The 19,683-nt window shown below is 42.8% G+C and overlaps 4 protein-coding genes across 6 annotated transcripts in view; 3 read left to right on the forward strand and 1 right to left on the reverse strand.

The window, feature by feature from the left end:
* LOC130558919 (secretagogin-like) overlaps positions 1-1,135 on the forward strand; it is a 3,154-nt gene extending 2,019 nt beyond the window's left edge. Inside the window, exons 9-11 of the mRNA XM_057341651.1 lie at positions 24-83; positions 170-238; positions 732-1,135. Of these exons, the coding sequence (XP_057197634.1) occupies positions 24-83; positions 170-238; positions 732-860 (258 nt within the window). The 3' untranslated portion in view covers positions 861-1,135. The remainder of the gene's footprint in view (positions 1-23; positions 84-169; positions 239-731) is intronic.
* A 713-nt stretch (positions 1,136-1,848) lies between these two features.
* Positions 1,849-5,154, forward strand: tatdn1 (TatD DNase domain containing 1). 2 transcript variants are annotated; one of them, XM_057341649.1, is made up of 12 exons: positions 1,849-2,378; positions 2,764-2,829; positions 2,907-2,956; positions 3,039-3,102; positions 3,556-3,696; positions 3,789-3,831; positions 3,970-4,055; positions 4,123-4,163; positions 4,246-4,322; positions 4,466-4,536; positions 4,610-4,736; positions 5,008-5,154. In XM_057341649.1, the coding sequence occupies exons 1-12, from the start codon at positions 2,291-2,293 to the stop codon at positions 5,111-5,113; spliced, it is 960 nt and encodes a 319-aa protein (XP_057197632.1). In that variant the 5' UTR covers positions 1,849-2,290; the 3' UTR covers positions 5,114-5,154. The 2 variants fall into 2 exon arrangements, with proteins under 2 accessions (XP_057197632.1, XP_057197633.1); XM_057341650.1 differs by having other exon boundaries at positions 1,850-2,378; positions 2,683-2,829.
* A 3,675-nt stretch (positions 5,155-8,829) lies between these two features.
* On the forward strand, positions 8,830-11,610 carry rnf139 (ring finger protein 139). Its single transcript, XM_057341639.1, has 2 exons — positions 8,830-9,073; positions 9,440-11,610. Exons 1-2 carry the CDS (start codon positions 8,935-8,937, stop codon positions 11,278-11,280), a joined length of 1,980 nt encoding a protein of 659 aa, XP_057197622.1. The 5' UTR covers positions 8,830-8,934; the 3' UTR covers positions 11,281-11,610.
* Positions 11,611-11,753: 143 nt separating this feature from the next.
* Positions 11,754-18,298, reverse strand: zbtb22a (zinc finger and BTB domain containing 22a). Of its 2 annotated transcripts, none has more exons than XM_057341642.1 (4): positions 17,917-18,298; positions 17,399-17,606; positions 14,508-15,180; positions 11,754-14,393 (listed from the first exon to the last, which is right to left on the reverse strand). In XM_057341642.1, exons 2-4 carry the CDS (start codon positions 17,603-17,605, stop codon positions 13,609-13,611), a joined length of 1,665 nt encoding a protein of 554 aa, XP_057197625.1. In that variant the 5' UTR covers position 17,606; positions 17,917-18,298; the 3' UTR covers positions 11,754-13,608. The 2 variants fall into 2 exon arrangements, with proteins under 2 accessions (XP_057197625.1, XP_057197623.1); XM_057341640.1 differs by lacking the exon at positions 17,917-18,298 and adding an exon at positions 17,759-17,910.
* Positions 18,299-19,683: the final 1,385 nt, after the last annotated feature.

The raw sequence follows: 19,683 nt of genomic DNA on the forward strand, positions 1-19,683 counted from the left end.
TTGTTGTGTGTTGTTTGTTTCAGGCCTGCAGTCTGGAGGATCGCAGGAGAGACTTTGAGAAGATTTTTGCTCATTATGACGTGGTAAGAGATGAACTGAAATGTGCCGAGGATGAGATGAGACATGATGCTGTTGACTCTTCCCGTGTGTGTGTGTGTGTGTGTGTCAGAGTAACACAGGAGCCCTGGAAGGCGCTGAGGTGGATGGTTTTGTTAAAGACATGATGGAGTTAGTGAAGGTAAAGGTGATGGCATACATCTGCATCTCTTATTTAACGGAATTTTCCACATCAATGCTTCGGAGCGATGAATTATACAGTATACATGAAGAGTTTGGTTCCACAATGAGATAACTTCGTTTTTAAAAATTGTCAAAAATAATGTTTTTATTGTGCATTCCAACTGATATAAATCAAACTGCAGTTTTGTTTTATTTAAGCCATAATAACTAAAAAAATGCAGCTAACTAACACAATAAAACTCAATCAAACATGATAACATCATAAAAAAAACATGATTTCTGAGTTCTCTCATTTTGGAACCAAACCCTTCATATTTCTGTCAACGATATTTTCAACAAGGTCATTGAAGTGCATTCTGGGATTGCCTTTAGAAGTATACATATGAAGTGTTTGTCATAATTCAGAGTCATTTCTTTGGCTGGTCTTGCTGAAAGCTTTTTGATTGTCTGTGTGAAGTGCTGACTGCAGTTCATCTGATGTTGTTTTGAAGCCCAGTCTCAGTGGATCAGACCTGGACAAGTTCAAACAGGTTCTGCTGGGTCACTGTGACATCAATAGAGATGGAAAGATCCAGAAGAATGAGTTGGCGCTGTGTCTGGGACTAAAACTCAATTTCTGAATCCCGCACAGTAACCTCGTGATGACACCACCTGTGTTCTCTCTGTGTTTGTTCTGTGATGTTCAAGTGCAACACAAACACAAATGATGTGTAAACACTAGTACATGAACAAAGAATAGATGTTGTGATGCGATGATATGTGAACAAATATAAAGTGTATGATCAACCATTCTATTGCTAAATAAATGTTGTGCATTTAACAGGCATTCTATGTGTTTATTTTGTGTGTGTGTATATGCGTGTGTGCGTGCGTGCGTGCATGCGTGTGTGAGACAGATGTGTGCTCAATGGTTTGTGATAACTGTAATGACAGTAATTATTGTCCTCTCTTGTGTGTGTGTGTGTGTGTGTTCATGTTTGTATATCCCGGTGGGGACCTAAACCTGAACACACACCAACACATGGGGACTCGTGTCACTGTGGGGACCAAAATTGAGGTCCTCATGGGCACAAAAGCTTATAAATTGTACAGAACGATATTTTTTACAAATGCAAAAAGTGTTCTATGATCTTTAGGGTTAGGGATAGGGGATAGAATATACAGTTTGTACAGTATAAAAACATTACGCCTATGGACTGTCCCCACGGAGATAATAAACCAGACCTGTGTGTGTGAGACAGATGTGTGCTCACTGGTGTGTGATAACTGCAATGACAGTAATTAGTGTCCTCTCTTGTGTTTGTTTGTGTGTGTGTGTGTCTCATTAGTGTCACTCTTACGTCACAGAAGGGGTGTGTGTGGGGGGGATGTCAGGTGATAATTAATCAAAGACAGATCAACCAGAGGCAACAGCTCAGATGAGAAATAATGGCCTTCTTGCTTAATATACAGACTTTATAGTTTTTAGTCTTAAGAAGTGTCATAACTGTGGGCATGTATATGTTTTGGACAACATCGTAATCTAAATGTATGATGTGATCAAAGAGTGTTATTACGGTAAATGTGTGGGTTAGTGCGCCTCCTCATCTATTATTACGGCTTTTGTGTTTCCGGAACGAGGCCCTCTGTGGCTCAAATCTAACACGCTTCCACGCATTCTATTTTTAGAACGGTGTTTGTTTTACCAAAACGTTTTAAATAAAACGTAAAATAGATGTAGTGTATCAATAGACAGAATCCGCTACGGAAAGATTTAACGGAGTCATAATCACTGGTAATCATTAACGACTGTGATTGGTCCATCTCGAGAAGCGATGAGATTATTAACAGCCACATCGTGACTGAACCGTTTATATGTCGCTTCAGCAGTGGCCTAAACAATCGTTTACCCGAATAATAACACGGAGAAACTCGAATAAAAAAATCATATAAAATACGTAGTGACGAGAAAAAATATTACAACTATTATTTAATCCCATCAGGCAGCATGAAGCCCCGCCCTCCTTTTCACGCTGTAGCTGTGTGACAGTGGTGTGCGCGCGCGTGTCTAATGTTTATGAACACGTTGAGAAGAGCGCGCACGCTTTGTTTGACTCCCTCTGCGGCAAAACTCACGATGACGAACTTCAAATTTATAGGTGAGGTGAAACATGTGTTGTAATGCGTGTCATTGATCGTGAGTTGAAGTGTTTTTGCATGAGAAATGTCACACGCTCGGGTGTGATGAGGTGTGATGTCCTCATGTCACTGTAAATGAATCCAGTAACGTTACTATAGTAAACATCATCGGGTTCTGTGAGGGAATGTGACTCCTCTGTTATTCACCTTCTCACTAGAAACACAGATACTGTGAGCGAAGAATCACATGCTAAAGTTCAACTACTAAAAATATGAATCAATCTTTATTTAAAGTTCACTTAAAAACTCTCTTTCTCGCTGTAGACTTCTGTTTGAGTTGACCACATGCATGAAGTTATTGGCTGATGCATTTCTGACACTGTGTGCGCGCGCGTGTGTGTTCAGATATTGGCATTAATCTGACAGATGCCATGTTCAGAGGAATCTACAGAGGAGCTCAGAAACACGAAGGTAAAATCACGGTAAATGATGTGTTAGTGTGATTCATCTTCTTCTGTAATAACATCATCATGTGTTTGGTGTCATAGATGATTTCCCACAGATCATTGAGAGAGCGCTGAAGGTCGGAGTGCAAAAGGTGAGAAAAGGTCACGATTCACAAGGCATATTTGTCAAAATGACAGAATTATCTCTTAAAACATTCAGATGTTTATTTGTAGTTCATCATCACTGGAGGAAACCTGCAGGACAGCAGAGACGCCGTCACGCTCGCACACACCAGAGGTTCACACATCTTGATACACACGTTCATCATTATATAGAACATATTCCCACATAATCAACTACATTTCATAAAAAGAGAGTATCCCACAATGCATTGTGCTTAATGTGACCTTCCAGTGCCAATGTGAGCAAAAGCTTGATGTAATGCTGATGATCAACCTTATTGTGTGTGTGTGTGTGTGTGTGTGTGTGTGTGTTCATGTTTGTATATCCCGGTGGGGACCTAAACCTGAATACACACCAACACATGGGGACTCGTGTTGAGGTCCCAGTGGGTAAAAAAGCATATAAATCGTACAGAACAATATATTTTTTAAATCTAAAAATGCAAAAAGTTTTGTATGATCTAGGTTTAGGGGATAAGATATGCAGTTTGTACAGTATAAAAACCATTACGCCTATGGTCTGTCCCCACGGAGATAATAAACCAGACGTGTGTGTGTGTGTGTACAGGTGAGTTTTACAGTACGGTTGGGTGTCACCCGACGCGCTGCAGTGAGTTTGAGCAGGACTCAGATCAGTACCTGACGTCTCTCAGAGATGTGATGATCAGTAATAGACAGAAGGTGGTCGCTGTTGGAGAATGTGGTCTGGGTAATTCAGCACTTCACCACAATCACACACCTGTCGTCTCATCTCATTGCGCTTTTATTTCATAAGGTTGTTTCTTCTTCAAAACTTTACAGATTTTCATCGGTTACAATTTTGTCCTAAAGAAACTCAACTCAAGTGAGTTTTATGTAACGCTCTGATTCTAGATCCACAGATGATCTTCAGTGTTTATGAGATTAATAAAGCTGCAACACAGATGACAGACATAAAGTGTCTGTTGTCTTCACTCACTGTGTTATCTCATCTCTGTCACAGATACTTTGAGGAACAGTTTGATTTGGCGGAAGAGAGCCGATTACCCATGTTCCTCCACTGCAGAAACGCCCACCGGGAATTCTTGGGTATGACTCTCAGTTTGTCTGAAGCGTTTATGTTGTGTGTTTTGTAAATGAACCGTCTCCCTCACAGACATTATGAAGAGAAACAGAGACCGATGTGTTGGTGGCGTGGTGAGTGAGATCTTTAATCACTTGATCCGTCACTATAACATCTGTTGTGTTTCTCAGTTGTGTTTTCTGGATTGTTTCTCAGGTTCACTCGTTTGATGGGAGCCAGCAGGACGCGGCGGCTTTGATTGATCTGGATCTTTATATCGGCATTAACGGCTGGTGAGATGATGGACTCAATTCATCCACACATTTATGATATTTATAACATTTTTCTGCGTACTATGTGTACGTCTTTGCTATGAGCTCCTGTGCACTTCAGATGAGTTTTTGTGCACTTTTCCGAGTATATGTCTCTGCTGTAGTTCTTTGAAGACTGAAGAAAATCTGGAGGCGATGAAGTCCATCCCGTCAGACAGACTGATGATTGAAACCGGTTGAGTAAAACCTCTCTAGTCTCAGTTCGGACGTGATCTTCTGCTGTCATGCTAATGTCATGTTTTCTGCAGACGCTCCGTGGTGTGCCATCAAAAACACTCATGCAGGAGCAAAACACGTCCAAACCACGTTTCCTACTAAGAAGAAATGGGAGGCGGGACATTGTCTGAAAGACCGGAACGAGCCGTGTCACATTATGTACGTCCTGAAAGTCTCTGTTGTGTAACTACACACAGCCTCTGGGATAAAATCACTGACGCATCACGCGCCTTAATATTAATATTGAATATTTTAGGTGTCTGTGAGTCTAATCCGGGCAGTTTACCGTCAGTACTCTACAGGACAGGGCTGGATGAAATTCAGCTGTAGCTCATCTGATCATTAATATGTTTAAACTAGAGTTAGATGTTGAAATAATTCAATATCCAAATAAACAACAACAACATTCATTCATTTATGTGTATTTCAGTCAAGTTCTAGAAGTGATGGCCGCTGTGAGAGATGAAGATCCACAGGATTTAGCCGACACCGTTTACAACAACACCATGAGACTGTTCTTCAACCACAGAACTTGATCAGGAACCTTTTCTCTTTGAATAAACGTCACAATAATTCAGCTACTTGGTGCTTATTCTTGTATTTTTATAGAAACAATAGAAAAACAAGCCTGCACACAAAAGCATGCAAACAAAGAAAAGCATGCACCACCATAACGAAACAGCGTTTTGTCACAATGTATGACGACTCACAATTAATTTTAAAATATAAAGAAAATTACATAAAAAATGTTACACAATTCATTATTATTTTTTCATGTATGGCGTTCAACCGGCATCGATCTGAAGCTGCGTTCCTTCCTCTGGTCCAATACAAATCTAAATCGGCGTTCACATTATAACTACAAAAATAAAGTTATAAAAATCGTTCTTAATTCAGGTGAATAGCGAGGTTCACACCATCACTATAACGATAAAGATACAGAGAACGATATCGTTGTGATCGCTTTCAGAACGATTTTTTTCCTCAGCAGATGAGCGATAAAACAGTGACAGCCAATCAAATCTATTCAGCGCTCGCGCATTTAAAAGAGCTGACGACACTATGGAAAACAGAAAAACCCGGCCGGTGACGGCACTGTGTGACACTATGGAGGACTAAACCTGCAAAAATTATAAATAAATAAATGTATAAATAAATAAATATATAAACGAATAAATGTAATAATATGAAAATAAATAAAGGAATGAATGGTTTGATAAAACAAAATAATTCGTTTTAGCTATTATTGATCTTAGCTTTAACTTTTCTTTTCATTTTTTAAATTGATTTATTATTTTTTGTGTCCATTTTTTAATTATTTATTATTATTATTTATTTTTAGATTATTTTATTTATCATTTCCTTTTATTTTTACATTTATTTATTTATACGTTTATTTATTTTTATATTTATTTATTATCGCATGTATTTATTTCCACTTTTATTTATTTATTCTTGAATTTATTCTTACTTTTCTGTGTCTTGTATGATAATTAGATGGGTTGGTCTTGCCTACTATTGGTTCAGCGTAGATTGAAGCGTTTGATCGATTACTCTTGACTTGTTTTGGACTAACGTCACGTCACTCACTGATCGTTTGCTTCGTGTATAACGTTAAGTAACTATGGCGGGCGCACAATTAGCTAGAGAGTTACAGCATTTAGCCAATGAAGTCGATAACCATGCATCAAATGACTATGTGTCATTCAGATTAGATGCACTTATTGATGATTTATTACAGATTGACGGCGAGATAAATGACAAAGTTCTCCCTCGGTTGTTAGCCTCTTTGCAGCACATTCAAAGTCTGTGCGAGTCAGAGGGTGCTATGGTGGTGTTACAGTTCAACTGGTGAAAATCATAAAGCACAAAATGTAATAAGGTTTAACTACACAGATGAGCTTGTAAACCGAAGTCGCAAGCTAACGCTTTGTCAAAGTGATAGTTATAAGCAGCCTTTCGGTTAGAAAAAGCGTAAAGATTTAATGTAACATGATGTAACATAATGTAAATGAATTGAGACATAGTGAACTTAAGTCACAAGTTAACACGGTAGTAATGAGCATCGTTCTTTCACTACAGGGGCCATCAAATGGAAACCATTCCTTCTAAAAAGACGTGGTTACTAAACGGTACTCGTAAACTACATTCCATAAGAGATAAATAACACAGAGGTCACAAGTTAAAACGGGCATATTCCCTTGATTCATCCAGCTGCATATTGTTGTGTGACATCTTGATATTATTGCAAAGATCCGCAGCAGCTAGCATTGCGAAATAGCTTAGTGTGATTGTTACCGTAGTGACACGCTGCCTCGCTTTATTGTATGGGTACGAATCCCGTGTCAAATCGCTTTATTTATTTTTTCACCTCGCTTCAGCCGTTACGGGCGATCATACCAATAATTTGCAATCTTAACAAGAATGTCAAAATCATGTAACAAGAAAGTCTGTGTTTATTAGACATCTTAATATCAAGTCGTCTTGTGCTTTCAGAATCGACGAATCTGCTGAGGTCGTTCATGCACCTCTTTGGCAGAGGACCTGTAACCGGAACTTGGTCACCACCTTAGCACCCCCTGACTCGCACAGATTTTGAAGAACTTTGTCATTTATCTCTCCGTCAATCTGTAATAAATCCTCAATAAATGCATCTAATCTGAATGACACATAGTCATTTGATGCATGGTTATCGACTTCATTGGCTAAATGCTGTAACTCTCTAGCTAATTGTGCGCACGCCATAAACGTTATACACGAAGCAAACGATCAGTGAGTGACGTGACGTTAGTCCAAAACAAGTCAAGAGTAATCGATCAAACGCTTCAATCTACGCTGAACCAATAGTAGGCAAGACCAACCCATCTAATTATCATACAAGACACAGAAAAGTAAGAATAAATACAAGAATAAATAAATAAAAGTGGAAATAAATACATGCGATAATAAATAAATATAAAAATAAATAAACGTATAAATAAATAAATGTAAAAATAAAAGGAAATGATAAATAAAATAATCTAAAAATAAAAAATAATAATAATTAAAAATAATTAAAAATGGACACAAAAAATAATAAATCAATTTAAAAAATGAAAAGAAAAGTTAAAGCTAAGATCAATAATAGCTAAAACGAATTATTTTGTTTTATCAAACCATTCATTCCTGTATTTATTTTCATATTATTACATTTATTCGTTTATATATTTATTTATTTATACATTCATTTATTTATAATTTTTGCAGGTTTAGTCCTCCATATGACACAACAACCCCTCTTTTTAAGAAAACGATATCTGGAAAACAATTGGTTCAACTCTTGGAATGAATGGTTAGTATGAGAAACCAGTAAAAGTGTAACATAAAATGACCTCAGCGCAAAACTGTCTTGCGTCCTGCAAAGTTGTAGTGGCATTGATGTAATGTTTTAATTTTACTAGAGGCTTAAATAGACTATACAAGATTCACGGTTTAGACGCGCTTGAAACGATGCACGCTGACGACATCTACTGGTTAAACAACAGTATGTTCAATATACAAAAACGATTTCAAAACTGCCTTAAATTGATACTGATTCATGCGAAAATATGAATAAAATTTGTCCTCAAAAGACAAAAACTTCTCTCCTTGTTGAAGGGTTTCATTTATCCAGACTCTATTTCTTTTAGTTTCTATTTCTTTTCTTAGAGTCTATTTTTCCTTCTTTGTGAAACGTAAGCAGCAGCAGGTCGTCAATATCCATGTTGACTGCATAAGAACATAACGTTATCGTCCGCAAATATTGTTATAGTTCCAGTTATCGTTATAATGTGAAAGCCCATTTCTGTATTTTGCATATTGTACGTTGTTTTTGTATATTGTGTTAATAAAAGAAGAAGCTGCGTTCAGACACCTCGGAATTACGATATTTCCCACCTCAACCAGGAAATCATTTCTGAAACGGCGCTGTTTTAATGCTAATAATTACTTTAAACGCGTTACTAAATCATGAGTAACATTAATGTTTAAATCATGTCACTAATGACTTTTACTGTTACTAAATCCAGACGGTTTGAAGTGGCAAAAATCCTAACTCCCAGGTGTCTGGAACGCAAAGTTGAGAGGTTTGGCGCATGTCTGTGTCGTCACTTCTGGGAAGGGCAAACTCTGGTTCACACTCCAACACAGTAGGTGGCGATAATACTCCTTTACGTTGGTGCTACCCGCCATAAAAGCGAAAAAAAAGAGGAAGTTGTCACTTCCGCGTTCCCCTCGTAGCAACAGCATCAGAGCCAAAATGGCGTCCGGCGGAGATCCTGCGTGACACCGAACCGAGTCACAGGCTGAAAGCAGCGGTTTCCGCGACAGCAGCGACGGCATGGCCTCGGCTCACGGACGGCTGGGTCAGCAGGTTCTGGCCGTGCTCGATGTGGCTCTGCGGGTCCCGAGCATCTTTATCATTGACGCCATCTTTAACTCGAACTCTGATCCCGGGAGCGCGCTCCTCCGAGCCTTAGGTGCGTCTGGACCGTCCGTCCGCTGTGTTTCGGGTTCGGTTCGTTTCGTTTCGTTCTCGTTTCTATTGTCACGTCACAGAAAATTAGCTTACATCCACGAACCGAACACGCAACTCGCCGTGAGACTCACGAGCTGTCAAAACTCCCACTGACAGCTGATCATAGTTTCCACACTGACTTCACTGGTTTATTCATCCTGTTGATTATTGACTGTGTGCTGGTCTTGAATAATACATATATAAACTGCGTTTTCTTTTCTGTATGAATGATTGTATTGTGACGAGTTTAGTTTGAGATTATTATCAACATTACTTGTGAGATAAAGAGTTTGAAGTGTTTCAATGATGGCGTGTTTTTGTTTTTCAGGGGTTCTGGTGTCCGCTGTGGTTCTGGTTTTGTCCCAGAAGTCTCTGTTCAGGTTCTACTCTCTCTTCTCGGCCGTTATGTTGGGAGCGGCGTCCGTTCTGGTGAATTACTACGGCACGTCTCACGCGGACACGTACGGCACTTACCACGTGGCGGCGCTGGGCTTGGGACGGGTGCCGCTCAACGGTCCGACGCTGTGGCTGGGACTGGCGCTGCTGCAGCTGCTTTTCGGATTGGGATATGTGGCGCTGCTCAACGTGCCGCCGGCGTGCGCCGCCCTCGTGGTCCTAGACGTCACGGCCCCCCTGTGGGGACTGGTCATGGATCTCCCGGCAGACGTCAGGCGGACGGTGGCGGCGGTCTCCGGGCTGCTGCTGGCGGTGCACGCGGCGGCGAGCCTCCTGCTGAGACTCAAGCGCTTCTATTACTCATGCCGCTACGTTCACCTGCTGCTGCGGCACATGTACCGCATCTATGGCCTGCAGCTGCTGCTGGAGGACACCTGGAAGCGCATCCGCTTCCCTGACATCCTCCGCGTCTTCTGGCTGACGCGCGTGACGGCACAGGCCGTGGTGCTGGTGTATGTGGTGAGGGCGGTGCGGTCGGAGAGCGGCCTGCAGCTCACCTGGGACGTGTTCTGGGACCTGTTCAGCAACCTGATCATCAGCGGCTGCGACTCCACGCTCACCGTGCTGGGCATGAGCGCCGTCATCTCGTCTCTGGCTCACTACCTGGGCCTCAGCATCCTGGCCTTCATCGGCTCCACGGAAGAGGAAGACAAGAGGCTGGGCTTCGTGGCGCCTGTGCTGTTCTTCATCCTGGCCCTGCAGACGGGTCTGAGCGGGCTGGACCCCGCCGATCGCCTTGTGCGCCTCAGCCGCAACATGTGCCTTCTGCTCACGGCCATCCTGCACTTCATCCATGGCATGACGGACCCGGTGCTCATGTCGCTGGGCGCCTCGCACGTCTCCTCGGCCCGCAGGCACCTGCCCGTGCTGCTGGTGTCGGCGCTGCTGTTCGCGCTGCCCGTCCTGCTCAGTCATGAGTTGTGGCGTCGCTTCGTGCTCAACACCTGGCTGTTTGCCGTCACGGCCTTCTGCGTAGAGCTCTGCCTGAAGGTGCTGGTGTCGCTCACCGTCTACGGCCTCTTCATGATCGACGGCTTCTACAACGTGCTGTGGGAGAAGCTGGACGATCACGTCTACTACGTCCGCTCGGCCGGCAACATCATCGAGTTCGTCTTCGGCGTGATTATGTTCGGAAACGGTGCCTACACCATGATGTTCGAGTCGGGCAGCAAAATCCGGGCCTGCATGATGTGCCTGCACGCCTACTTCAACATCTACCTGCAGGCCAAGAACGGCTGGAAGACCTTCATCAACCGCCGGACGGCAGTCAAAAAGATCAACTCGCTGCCCGAGGTCAAAGGGGCTCAGCTCCGGGACATCGAGGACGTCTGCGCCATCTGCTACCAGGAGTTCGCCGCCTCGGCGCGCATCACCCCCTGCCACCACTACTTCCACGCGCTCTGCCTCCGCAAGTGGCTCTACATCCAGGACACGTGTCCCATGTGCCATCAGCGCGTCTACGTGGAGGAGGATGCCCGCGAGCGCGCCGCTTTCTTCAACAACAACGGCTACGCCGCGCCGGGGCAGGAGCGGGCCGAGGACGGGGACGGGCCGGACGCTCCGGAGGTGGCCGAGCCGGGAGGGGCGGAGCCTGAAAACCAACTCCTGGAGGACAACGATAGTATCGAGTACGACGAGGAGGAGTGGGGCACGCAGCCCGGCCTGACGCACGTGGAGGAGGAGTACATGGACGATGACACCGACTCTAATTGACCCGCCGCCGCTCACGTTTCAGGATCAGGGATGTTGCTTTAGTGACGTCTCTGCGTTCGTTCAAGGGCTGAGACGCTTGTGTTCATGCTACAGAGCTACTGTACCTCGATATGATCACTACTGGTCTCTTGTGTGACCTTCCTGCTAATTGTGTACGTTATTGTACATGTCATTAATGATTGACAGCTCTCATTATCACTGTGCTTCTTATTTTACAGCTCTTCTGTCTCAGACGGGTTTCTTGTGTTTGTTTGATTTGGGCTGAAATGATTGACAATGATTGGATGTACATAAATAATCAGCCTTAGTTCTTGCGTAAATAAAATAATTAGCTAAAGCTTGACGTTGTGAAGTCATTGATTCTTTATATGTCTCATCATTTCATCATCTTTGTTTACAGTCGTGTTCAAATGTTTGGAATCACTGTGAAACTGCGTTCAATTCATCAGGTTTTATAGTGAATGTTTACAGCTGTTATTCTGATATTCACATGTGTGGTGATATGACAAGAGGTCAACATGTCAATGACTCTTCATTTTTATTTATATTATGTTTATTTCATGTGTGGTTTGTTTTGTGAATCTCATATCTGCTGTTTCTCCTCTGTGCTCTCAGTGAACACACCGTTCCCTGCGGTCATGAATACTTTGCCATTACACAACACAAGTCCTATATATTATAAATACACATGTGCGTTAATACACAGTTCTAGTGTGACTAGTGCTTTTGGAAGTGTTTGTGGTGAATCGAGGGACACTGTGTAACTGGTTCAAATCAATATTTCTTTGTGATTCCAAACATTTGAATGTAAATTTCCCTGACAAAAAAGTTCATTCAAGTGTGCTATAGTATACATCTTTTAAACTGCCTTTTTAACAAAGTACATTTACAAATGAAAGGTGGGTGGTGTTAATGAAACGTGTCCCAGAATCTCATATGAAAACGTTTTTATTTATTTCATTAAAGGTCAGATTAAACACATTATGCACACATTCAGATTGGTTTTTCAGTGTGCATATAAACTCTTTTAAACAAAAATGTTGTTAAATCAAAAACGAAATGTTACAAACTCGTCTGTGTGAAGATCAACAATGAACAGTCATGTGAGACAGAGAAAGAAGCAATGAAGGACCGGTGAGTTCTCACACAAATGTCCAGACGCATGCACATCGAGGCCAGACATCCCTACAGTACTGAAGTGTAAACTCGCTTTTCATATTGATAATAATCTTATTCCTTTTCTGTTTGTCCTGTTTATGTCTGTAGTGATTGAATCTTTATGTCCGTACAAATATTTACACGGGTCTTGTTTGCTGGAGAAGCAAATGAAAGTTAAAGGATGTTTTTTTATTTGAGGACAAACACACAGATGCAGAAGAGTGTTGAATCTGATCACTGATCTACACAACAAACACAACACACAAAAGACGTCTGACAGTCTGCGATTCTCACAATACAGCACAGTGGATCTGAACGGATCATGTATTCAATTCTAGTTCTTCATTTGAGGTGTTCATGGCTCTTTTATTTTATTCGATGACAATATTTAAAGTGATACTTCACCCAAAAATGAAAATTCTGTCATCATTTCCTCACCTTTGAGTTGCTCCAAATGTGTATAAATGTCTTTGTTCTGATGAACACAGAAGAAGACATGTTGAAGAATGTAGGACAGCAAACAGTTCTGGGGCACTTTTGACTACCGTTGTTTTTTTCCTACTATGGGAGTCAATGGGGGTCAAGATCTGTCTGGTTAGAAGCATTCTTCCAAATATCTTTCTCTGTGTTCATCAGAACAAAGAAGTTTATACAGATTTGGAACAACTCAAAGGTGAGGAAATGATGAAAGCATTTTCATTTTGGGTGAACTGTCCCTTTAATTTTGCATTTGTTAGAGCATTAGCTTCACCTGTTGGCACCAGATTTATGTTTGTGTGTGAACATGAATCAGAATTTTTGTCGTGTCGTGTGTGTTGGTCACTCACATGCGTGTATGGTTGAGGGATTTGAACTGGTTTATTCACAAAGTGAGAAAAATGATTCATTAACTCAAAGTACAGAAACCACTTTACACTTTTACAAAAGTAAACGAGAACACATTCTAATGATGATCAAGATTAACATCACATGATTTGGCAGGTCCGTGTGAAAGCGACTTTAAACGTGTGCATGTCCAAGCCTTCCGCGAGTGTCTTTCACACAGATAAATGTTTTAAGTAAATTTTGAATAATGACCATCATGTGTGTCTTTAATACAGCACGGCACTGCTACATATATTCGTTGTATAGTGATTTCTAGAGAAGTGAAGGGTGATGTTGAAAGTCCGTTTAATATTCTGCTGTTTTCTCCTTCTTCACTTGTCCCGGCCCGTCATCAGATGGAAACTCGTCCTCCCGCTCACAGCTCACCTCCACAGTGATGGACGCCGACGTGGCGGCGGAGAGACGCTGACAGCGAGCCTGGTGTTTCAAGAAACTGTCCCTCCAGACGATCTTCTTGCCGCAGAAGACGCACTCGTACGGCCGCAGGCTTCCATGAGTCTTGACGTGTTTGGTCAGGTGGTGCTTCATTTTAAAGCTCTTGGAGCATACGGGACAGGCGAATGGACGGAGATTCAGGTGCTGCATCTTGACGTGCCGGTCGCGCATGCTCTTCAGCGTGTAGGCTTTACCGCAGTGGCAGTAGTGAACTTTGCCCGCATAGGACGTCCCAGAGAGAGGAGACGAGGGGGAGGTGAGCGGAGGAGAGGAAGAGGGCGGAACGGAGGAGGACTGCGACGCCGGCGAGACGGTCTGGGGCCAAGAGAGCTCGGAGGGTCCCGGCGCGAACTCGTCGGGGGGCACGGGGAGTAAAGGACGCTGGGAAACTTGCCCCGTGGCCTCCTGAATCTCATCGTAGGTCTGGAATTCGCCGTCGGGGAATCGGCCGATGTCCATTCCGTCTTCGTCGGCCTCCTCCGCGCAACCTCTCCTGGCGGAGTCTTTCTTGCCGTCCGACCGAGCGCACAAACCCGGCGGCCAATCGGCATCACCGTGCCACTGAGCGGGCGGATCCGTTTGAGATGGATGGCACACTTCGCTCCCTCCGCACTCCCTCTCTCTTAGACGTCCCCCTGAGAGAAGACAAGAGCAGACAAAAGAGTGAGAAACATGTCAGTGCCGCGGGCGGGTGAAGCTCTCCCGGGTGGACGGCAGTTAAACAGCTGTGATGAAGAAGCTCCACTCACCGGCCTGATGCTCCTCACACTTCACTCTCACTTTCTCCTCTTCCGAGAACTCTCCCACCCCTTCGTCCGCCTCCATCCACCTCTCCCCTCTCCTCCTGTGCTCCTCTTCCTCTCGGGCTCTTTGGAGGCGTGTTCGGAACCTGTGGCGCGCGCCGGAGTCCACTTCGTTTTCCACGTTGTGCGTCAGAGGTACGACGGAGCAGCTGTGATCTGCGTGGCAGTCGGGCCGGGGAGACTCCGCTTTGAGGGGGATGGAGAGGCTGCTTCTGCCCCACCTGCCCTGCTGCTGCTGATGATGATGATGAGGACGCCTCCAGGTGGCCAGAGGAGGTAACGCGCCGTGCTCCCTCTTCTCCAGGGCGACGCTTTGCTCGCCCGCTCCTCGGTCCTGCTCCTCCGCAAAACAGCAGTCCGAGCTGCTGGGCGACTGGTGGCTGGAGGAGGTAGCCCCGCCTGGGCTGAGCTGGGCTAAAGGTCGTGACCTCTTAAGGATGTCTGTGCACTTGTCCACGATGTGCCACATCTGAAGGAAACTGGCAACGGTGACGTAGTTGACGATGTCATCGCGTACGATGCTGAGCTGTCCCGTGTACACGGAGGTTAAGACGCTCTCGAACGCCAAAGGATCCATCACAGAGGGAAGAGAAACCGTGGTTACGTTCTTCAACAGAACCTGAGGACCAATCACAACACACACAAGCTGTTTTGCTAACCATCTGTCTAAATGTCACTCACTGTATGTGAAGCTCACTTTTCAGCATTTGAAAACATGTTGAACTTTGTGAGTTGTGTTTAGATTCTGGGCTCAGTTATTATAAATAAATATCACTGTTTTAATACAGTAAGTCTATGTAAGAATATGTTTTTGTCTGCTATTTAAAACTTGAAGTCACTTAAAGCTTGTCATTTATTAACAGGTCCTCACAGGATTAAAAATGACAAGTTTGAAAAGACCTCGAGTTCATATGATATTTCTCAATAACCATCTGGAGATAAATACTGTTGTATATAGTTCTGTAGATACTGTAATGTTTTTAAAGGGACCATCGGAGAAAAATCCAAAAATTTCGGTGTTTAAGTGCTATAATCGGGTCCCCGGTGCATCTAGCGACTCAGAAAACATGAAAAAGAAGAACCCTGTAACTTTGTTTCGGTGAGCCTTTTTCTGCAAGCATGTCAGAAATCGAGCCAATCAGATTTCGCTCCCCTTGTGACATAGAAAGGGGTTCTTATTATAATATTACCGCCCATTAATCTGCATGTTTAAACCCACTGCATGGCCATGGCATGCACTACACCAGTGTTTCCAAACCCTGGTTCTCAGGGCACACCTCCCGCAATGTTTGAAACGTCTCCCTAATTAACACACCAACAGGCTGATGAGTTGAATCAGGTTGAATCTAGGCCTGCAGCTATCGATTATTTTAGTAATCGAGTATTCTACTGATTTTCCATCGATTAATCGGGTATTCGGATAATAAGTACTTATCCTTTACTAAAGAGCAATACTAAATATACAAGAGAAAATAATACAGGTCTCTTAAAATGAACAACCAATTTGTTTCCTTTTTAGAAAAAATATTTTTTTTATTGCTGAAATTGCATACATTAATATCTGTGAAAAGTTAACCCATTTAATACATTACATTGCCATATTACATAAAAAATGCAATATCATACAAATGTATAAATAAGAAACATTAATAAAAATAGAAAGAATAATTTCAAAGGTAAAAAACTAACTTTGCATTTAGTTTATCTAAATTAGTTTTTTTTTTTTTACTATCAAATAGTAATGTATTTGTCCACATAAAATACCGAGTTAACCGGACTTTTATTTTGGCAGGTTGTCTGAAGACGCTTATTTTTTAGTATGTCTGTTTCTTCACTCAAACCATAAAATGTTCGTGAAATAAACTCTGAGCAACTCTGGAGGTGAAGTTCATGTCCTCATTCAGCGCAGACGCACGTTAAACTGTGCAGTTCATTCGCTCAGACACGCTGAACAGACAGATGACATGTGTAAATAACAGGATTCGGCGTCCGCATCTAGTTTGATGGACTCAATGCAGCCGGAAAACAAGTTTCACTCGCAAAATAGACTAAAACTAAGTAAACTTTCACTTCACCATTTCAATAAGCTATCAGTTATTTATCAGCATGAGAAACACGTGTGAGCGTGTGAACAGACTCAAATGCGTGTGTCTGACGGTGAATGCGTGAGACTTGAGAGCCTGTAACATGAACAGAGTTTAGCGGGCTGTGCGTCAGTAATAACGGTCCGTGGGGAAACGCAGCGCTCCGTGTGTACTGCAGTTAAATTGATTAAACAAAGCTTCAAGGCAACAAAAATTTGCCTCGATGATTTTTTGTAATCGAATTACTCGAGGAATCGTTTCAGCCCTAGTTGAATCTAAAACATTCTGGGAGGTGTTACCCGAAGACCAGCATTGGGAAACTTGTTCGACTCGATGCGGCGCCGCAAGATCCGACAAGCGGATTAGAGAGCGATTCGAAAAAACATAAAAAGTTAGCTTTCAAATCGCCCTCGCGGTACTTTGATGTCATCCACCTGTCGGATCTTGCGGCACTGCAACAAGCCTTTCATGTGCGTCGTGTCAACACCCCGGACGGAAGGAAGAGGGGTGGGGTGCACAGTAACTCATTTAAGGAGACATACACCAAACCGGGTTGCTGTGAGTATAGGTGCTTACACAACCATCGAGTGTTTTTAAGCAAAATATATTGTTGAAAATGTTCACCCGATGAGTCTAAAGATTCCAGTGATAAACAAATAATTTCTAAACTATGTAATCTCAAATCAGTATTTTGGGATTTCTCGGTTATTTGATGATGATGAAGTCTTGTCTTTAAAAACACGCTGACCTCACCTGGTCATGAAAGTAGGGAGATGAAGCGGCCAGCACACAGCGGTGGGCTCGGAACACCTGACCCTGCACCTGGATGGACAGGTCGCATAACTGACCCTCCTCGCGCTGCCGGTTGAGATTCTCCAGAACGGACGCGCGGACGCTCGGGAAACACACGTGCAGAACCGGACCGAGCGGAGCGCTGGGGCGGCCGAGCATCTGCTCCATCCTGCGGGGAGACAAACATCATCAGCGGCCGAGCGATCACTTAAACACAGGCGACAACAGGCCTGCAGATCAGATCCACTCGAGCAAATCAGACCGTCAATCGACTCACAATCGGAACATACTAACGCATACAGTCGCATGTAAACAACATACTGTCCCCGATGATCATGTGTGTAGCTATGCAACAACATGCGGTTCTGATCGCGATTAAACTGTCGTCAGCTGGTTTGAATTGTCGACCTTGTTTATTGGTCACTTGATCTGGTTTATACATCGATACAGATGAAGTGTGCGTGTTTTAGTAATCTTACCTGCTGTCTGTGTGATAGAGCTCCAAGTCTGCGGAAGAGAAGAGACAGACCCGCCCCGTCCGGAAGCCCCTCCCCTCCTGCCTCACAATACCGAAGACACACCGCGCAGACCTATCGACTTATGACATCATAGTATCGCGAGGGCGATTCGAGCAGTCGGATGTCGCGGTACCCCTCGCTGAACCTAGTGGGCGGGGCTCCACCTCTGCGGACCTTGTCAAGTCCTGTCAACTCTAATGGAAAAATAATGCTTGTTTTGATGCGCAAGTTTCTCACATTTTTGTCATGATTTGTGATTTTTCATCATGGTCAGCATTGTTTCTGTGACAAACGGCATTACGTGAACACCTAAAAAAAACCTTTTTGTCCAAACTATTTGTGTGTTTTTAACAACTGTTGAAACATCGTATCTATCTCAAATGTCGTATATTTTTCCATCTTGAATGAATCGTTTCTTTTTTCCTTCTCTTTTCAATTAGCTTCGGATAAAAGCGTCTGCTATAATGTACTGTAAATGACAAAGACAGAAGGCAACGTGAACGCTTACTATCTATTTATCCCTTCCTTCTTTTTTCCATCGCATTAATATAGCATCTGTAAGAGATCTGCTAAACGTCTTAGAAAGAGCTGTTGTACATCCATTCTACATCCTACACATCTTACAGACATCTTCTAGAGGTGTATAGGACATCTGACAGCAGACGTCTCGGAGATGTAGGGCAGATGAGCAAACAGCATCTGCCAGATGTCATGCAGATGAAAATGTACGTGTGCTATCAGGGGTGTATATTTGTGAATATATTAATTCGTATAATCACGTTTTGTATACGTATACCTAATGTACTTAAACAGTCTTGTAAACATAATGTATATTGAATAATAACATGACTGTAACTTAGGATAGACTCGACCTTCGTGTAGGCTATACATTATGCTTTTCCAATAAGTAACCAGTCTGAAACCTTTGACTTGCCACAGAACAGAATAATCCCGATAAACACATTTGCTCTGAGACTATGAGGCATCCACTCCAACAACATTTGGGAAATAGTCACATAGTCCTTCAAGCGTTGCTGCATGGATTTATTTGTTTCTATTAACCTTAATTAGATTTAACATCAAATACATCTTTGATGTAGAAAATAAGAATATATAAACTATATCATAAATCTATTTCAAGAACACCACATTTTGTCACACAAAATTGTAATGGAATATTACAAAACAAAACCCAATCAGCATTTACATACAGTACATAACATTTACAATATCCTACTAGTAGATTGACATATGAGGGTCAAGACACAGAGATTTGTCCCGTATTTCCTGCAAGAAAACGTCCATGTTCTCTAGTCTCTGAAAAGGAGTCCAATCATACGGCATTTGTTTGTGAATACTAAAATACAAGTGTAACTTGTATCACGTTCACGGATGACTGTGCATGCATTTGGTAAACATTTTGATATTAAATTCATCCCATAAAATAAACATTCTTTTTGATTCTACTAGATCTATTCACATGTACTGAAGCAGAAGGGGAGGAGGGGCATCTCAGAGTGGTAATGTGGGGCAACATGTTAGACGTTCACAAGTTTGAAACATCCATTCCAAATGCGATTCGTCCCTTTAAAAATGTGACTTAGTCACACGTGATTCATGTACTTAAAGGCGCAGTTCTTGAAAATCAGCGGCCACTAGCGTTGAATTATAGTTTTGCAACAAGTCATTTGCCCACCCCTCCCTTTCGAATGACGACGGAGGCCGCAG

This window comes from Triplophysa rosa, linkage group LG9, assembly GCF_024868665.1.
Source record: "Triplophysa rosa linkage group LG9, Trosa_1v2, whole genome shotgun sequence".
In the NCBI taxonomy this organism is placed as follows: domain Eukaryota; kingdom Metazoa; phylum Chordata; class Actinopteri; order Cypriniformes; family Nemacheilidae; genus Triplophysa; species Triplophysa rosa.

Excerpts from the sequence above, each read along its gene's own strand:
- tatdn1 (XM_057341649.1), top strand. The coding sequence starts at position 2,291 with ATGTTTATGAACACGTTGAGAAGAGCGCGCACGCTTTGTTTGACTCCC. Across the intron at positions 2,379-2,763 it reads GACGAACTTCAAATTTATAG|ATATTGGCATTAATCTGACA; the intron begins GTGAGGTGAAAC and ends GTGTGTGTTCAG. Across the intron at positions 2,957-3,038 it reads TGAAGGTCGGAGTGCAAAAG|TTCATCATCACTGGAGGAAA; the intron begins GTGAGAAAAGGT and ends GTTTATTTGTAG.
- zbtb22a (XM_057341640.1), bottom strand. The coding sequence starts at position 17,796 with ATGTTGTTGCATAGCTACACACATGATCATCGGGGACA. Across the intron at positions 15,181-17,398 it reads CTCCCTACTTTCATGACCAG|GTTCTGTTGAAGAACGTAAC; the intron begins GTGAGGTCAGCG and ends ATTGGTCCTCAG. Across the intron at positions 14,394-14,507 it reads GTGTGAGGAGCATCAGGCCG|GGGGACGTCTAAGAGAGAGG; the intron begins GTGAGTGGAGCT and ends GTCTTCTCTCAG.
- rnf139 (XM_057341639.1), top strand. The coding sequence starts at position 8,935 with ATGGCCTCGGCTCACGGACGGCTGGGTCAGCAGGTTCTGGCCGTGCTC. Across the intron at positions 9,074-9,439 it reads CGCGCTCCTCCGAGCCTTAG|GGGTTCTGGTGTCCGCTGTG; the intron begins GTGCGTCTGGAC and ends TTTGTTTTTCAG.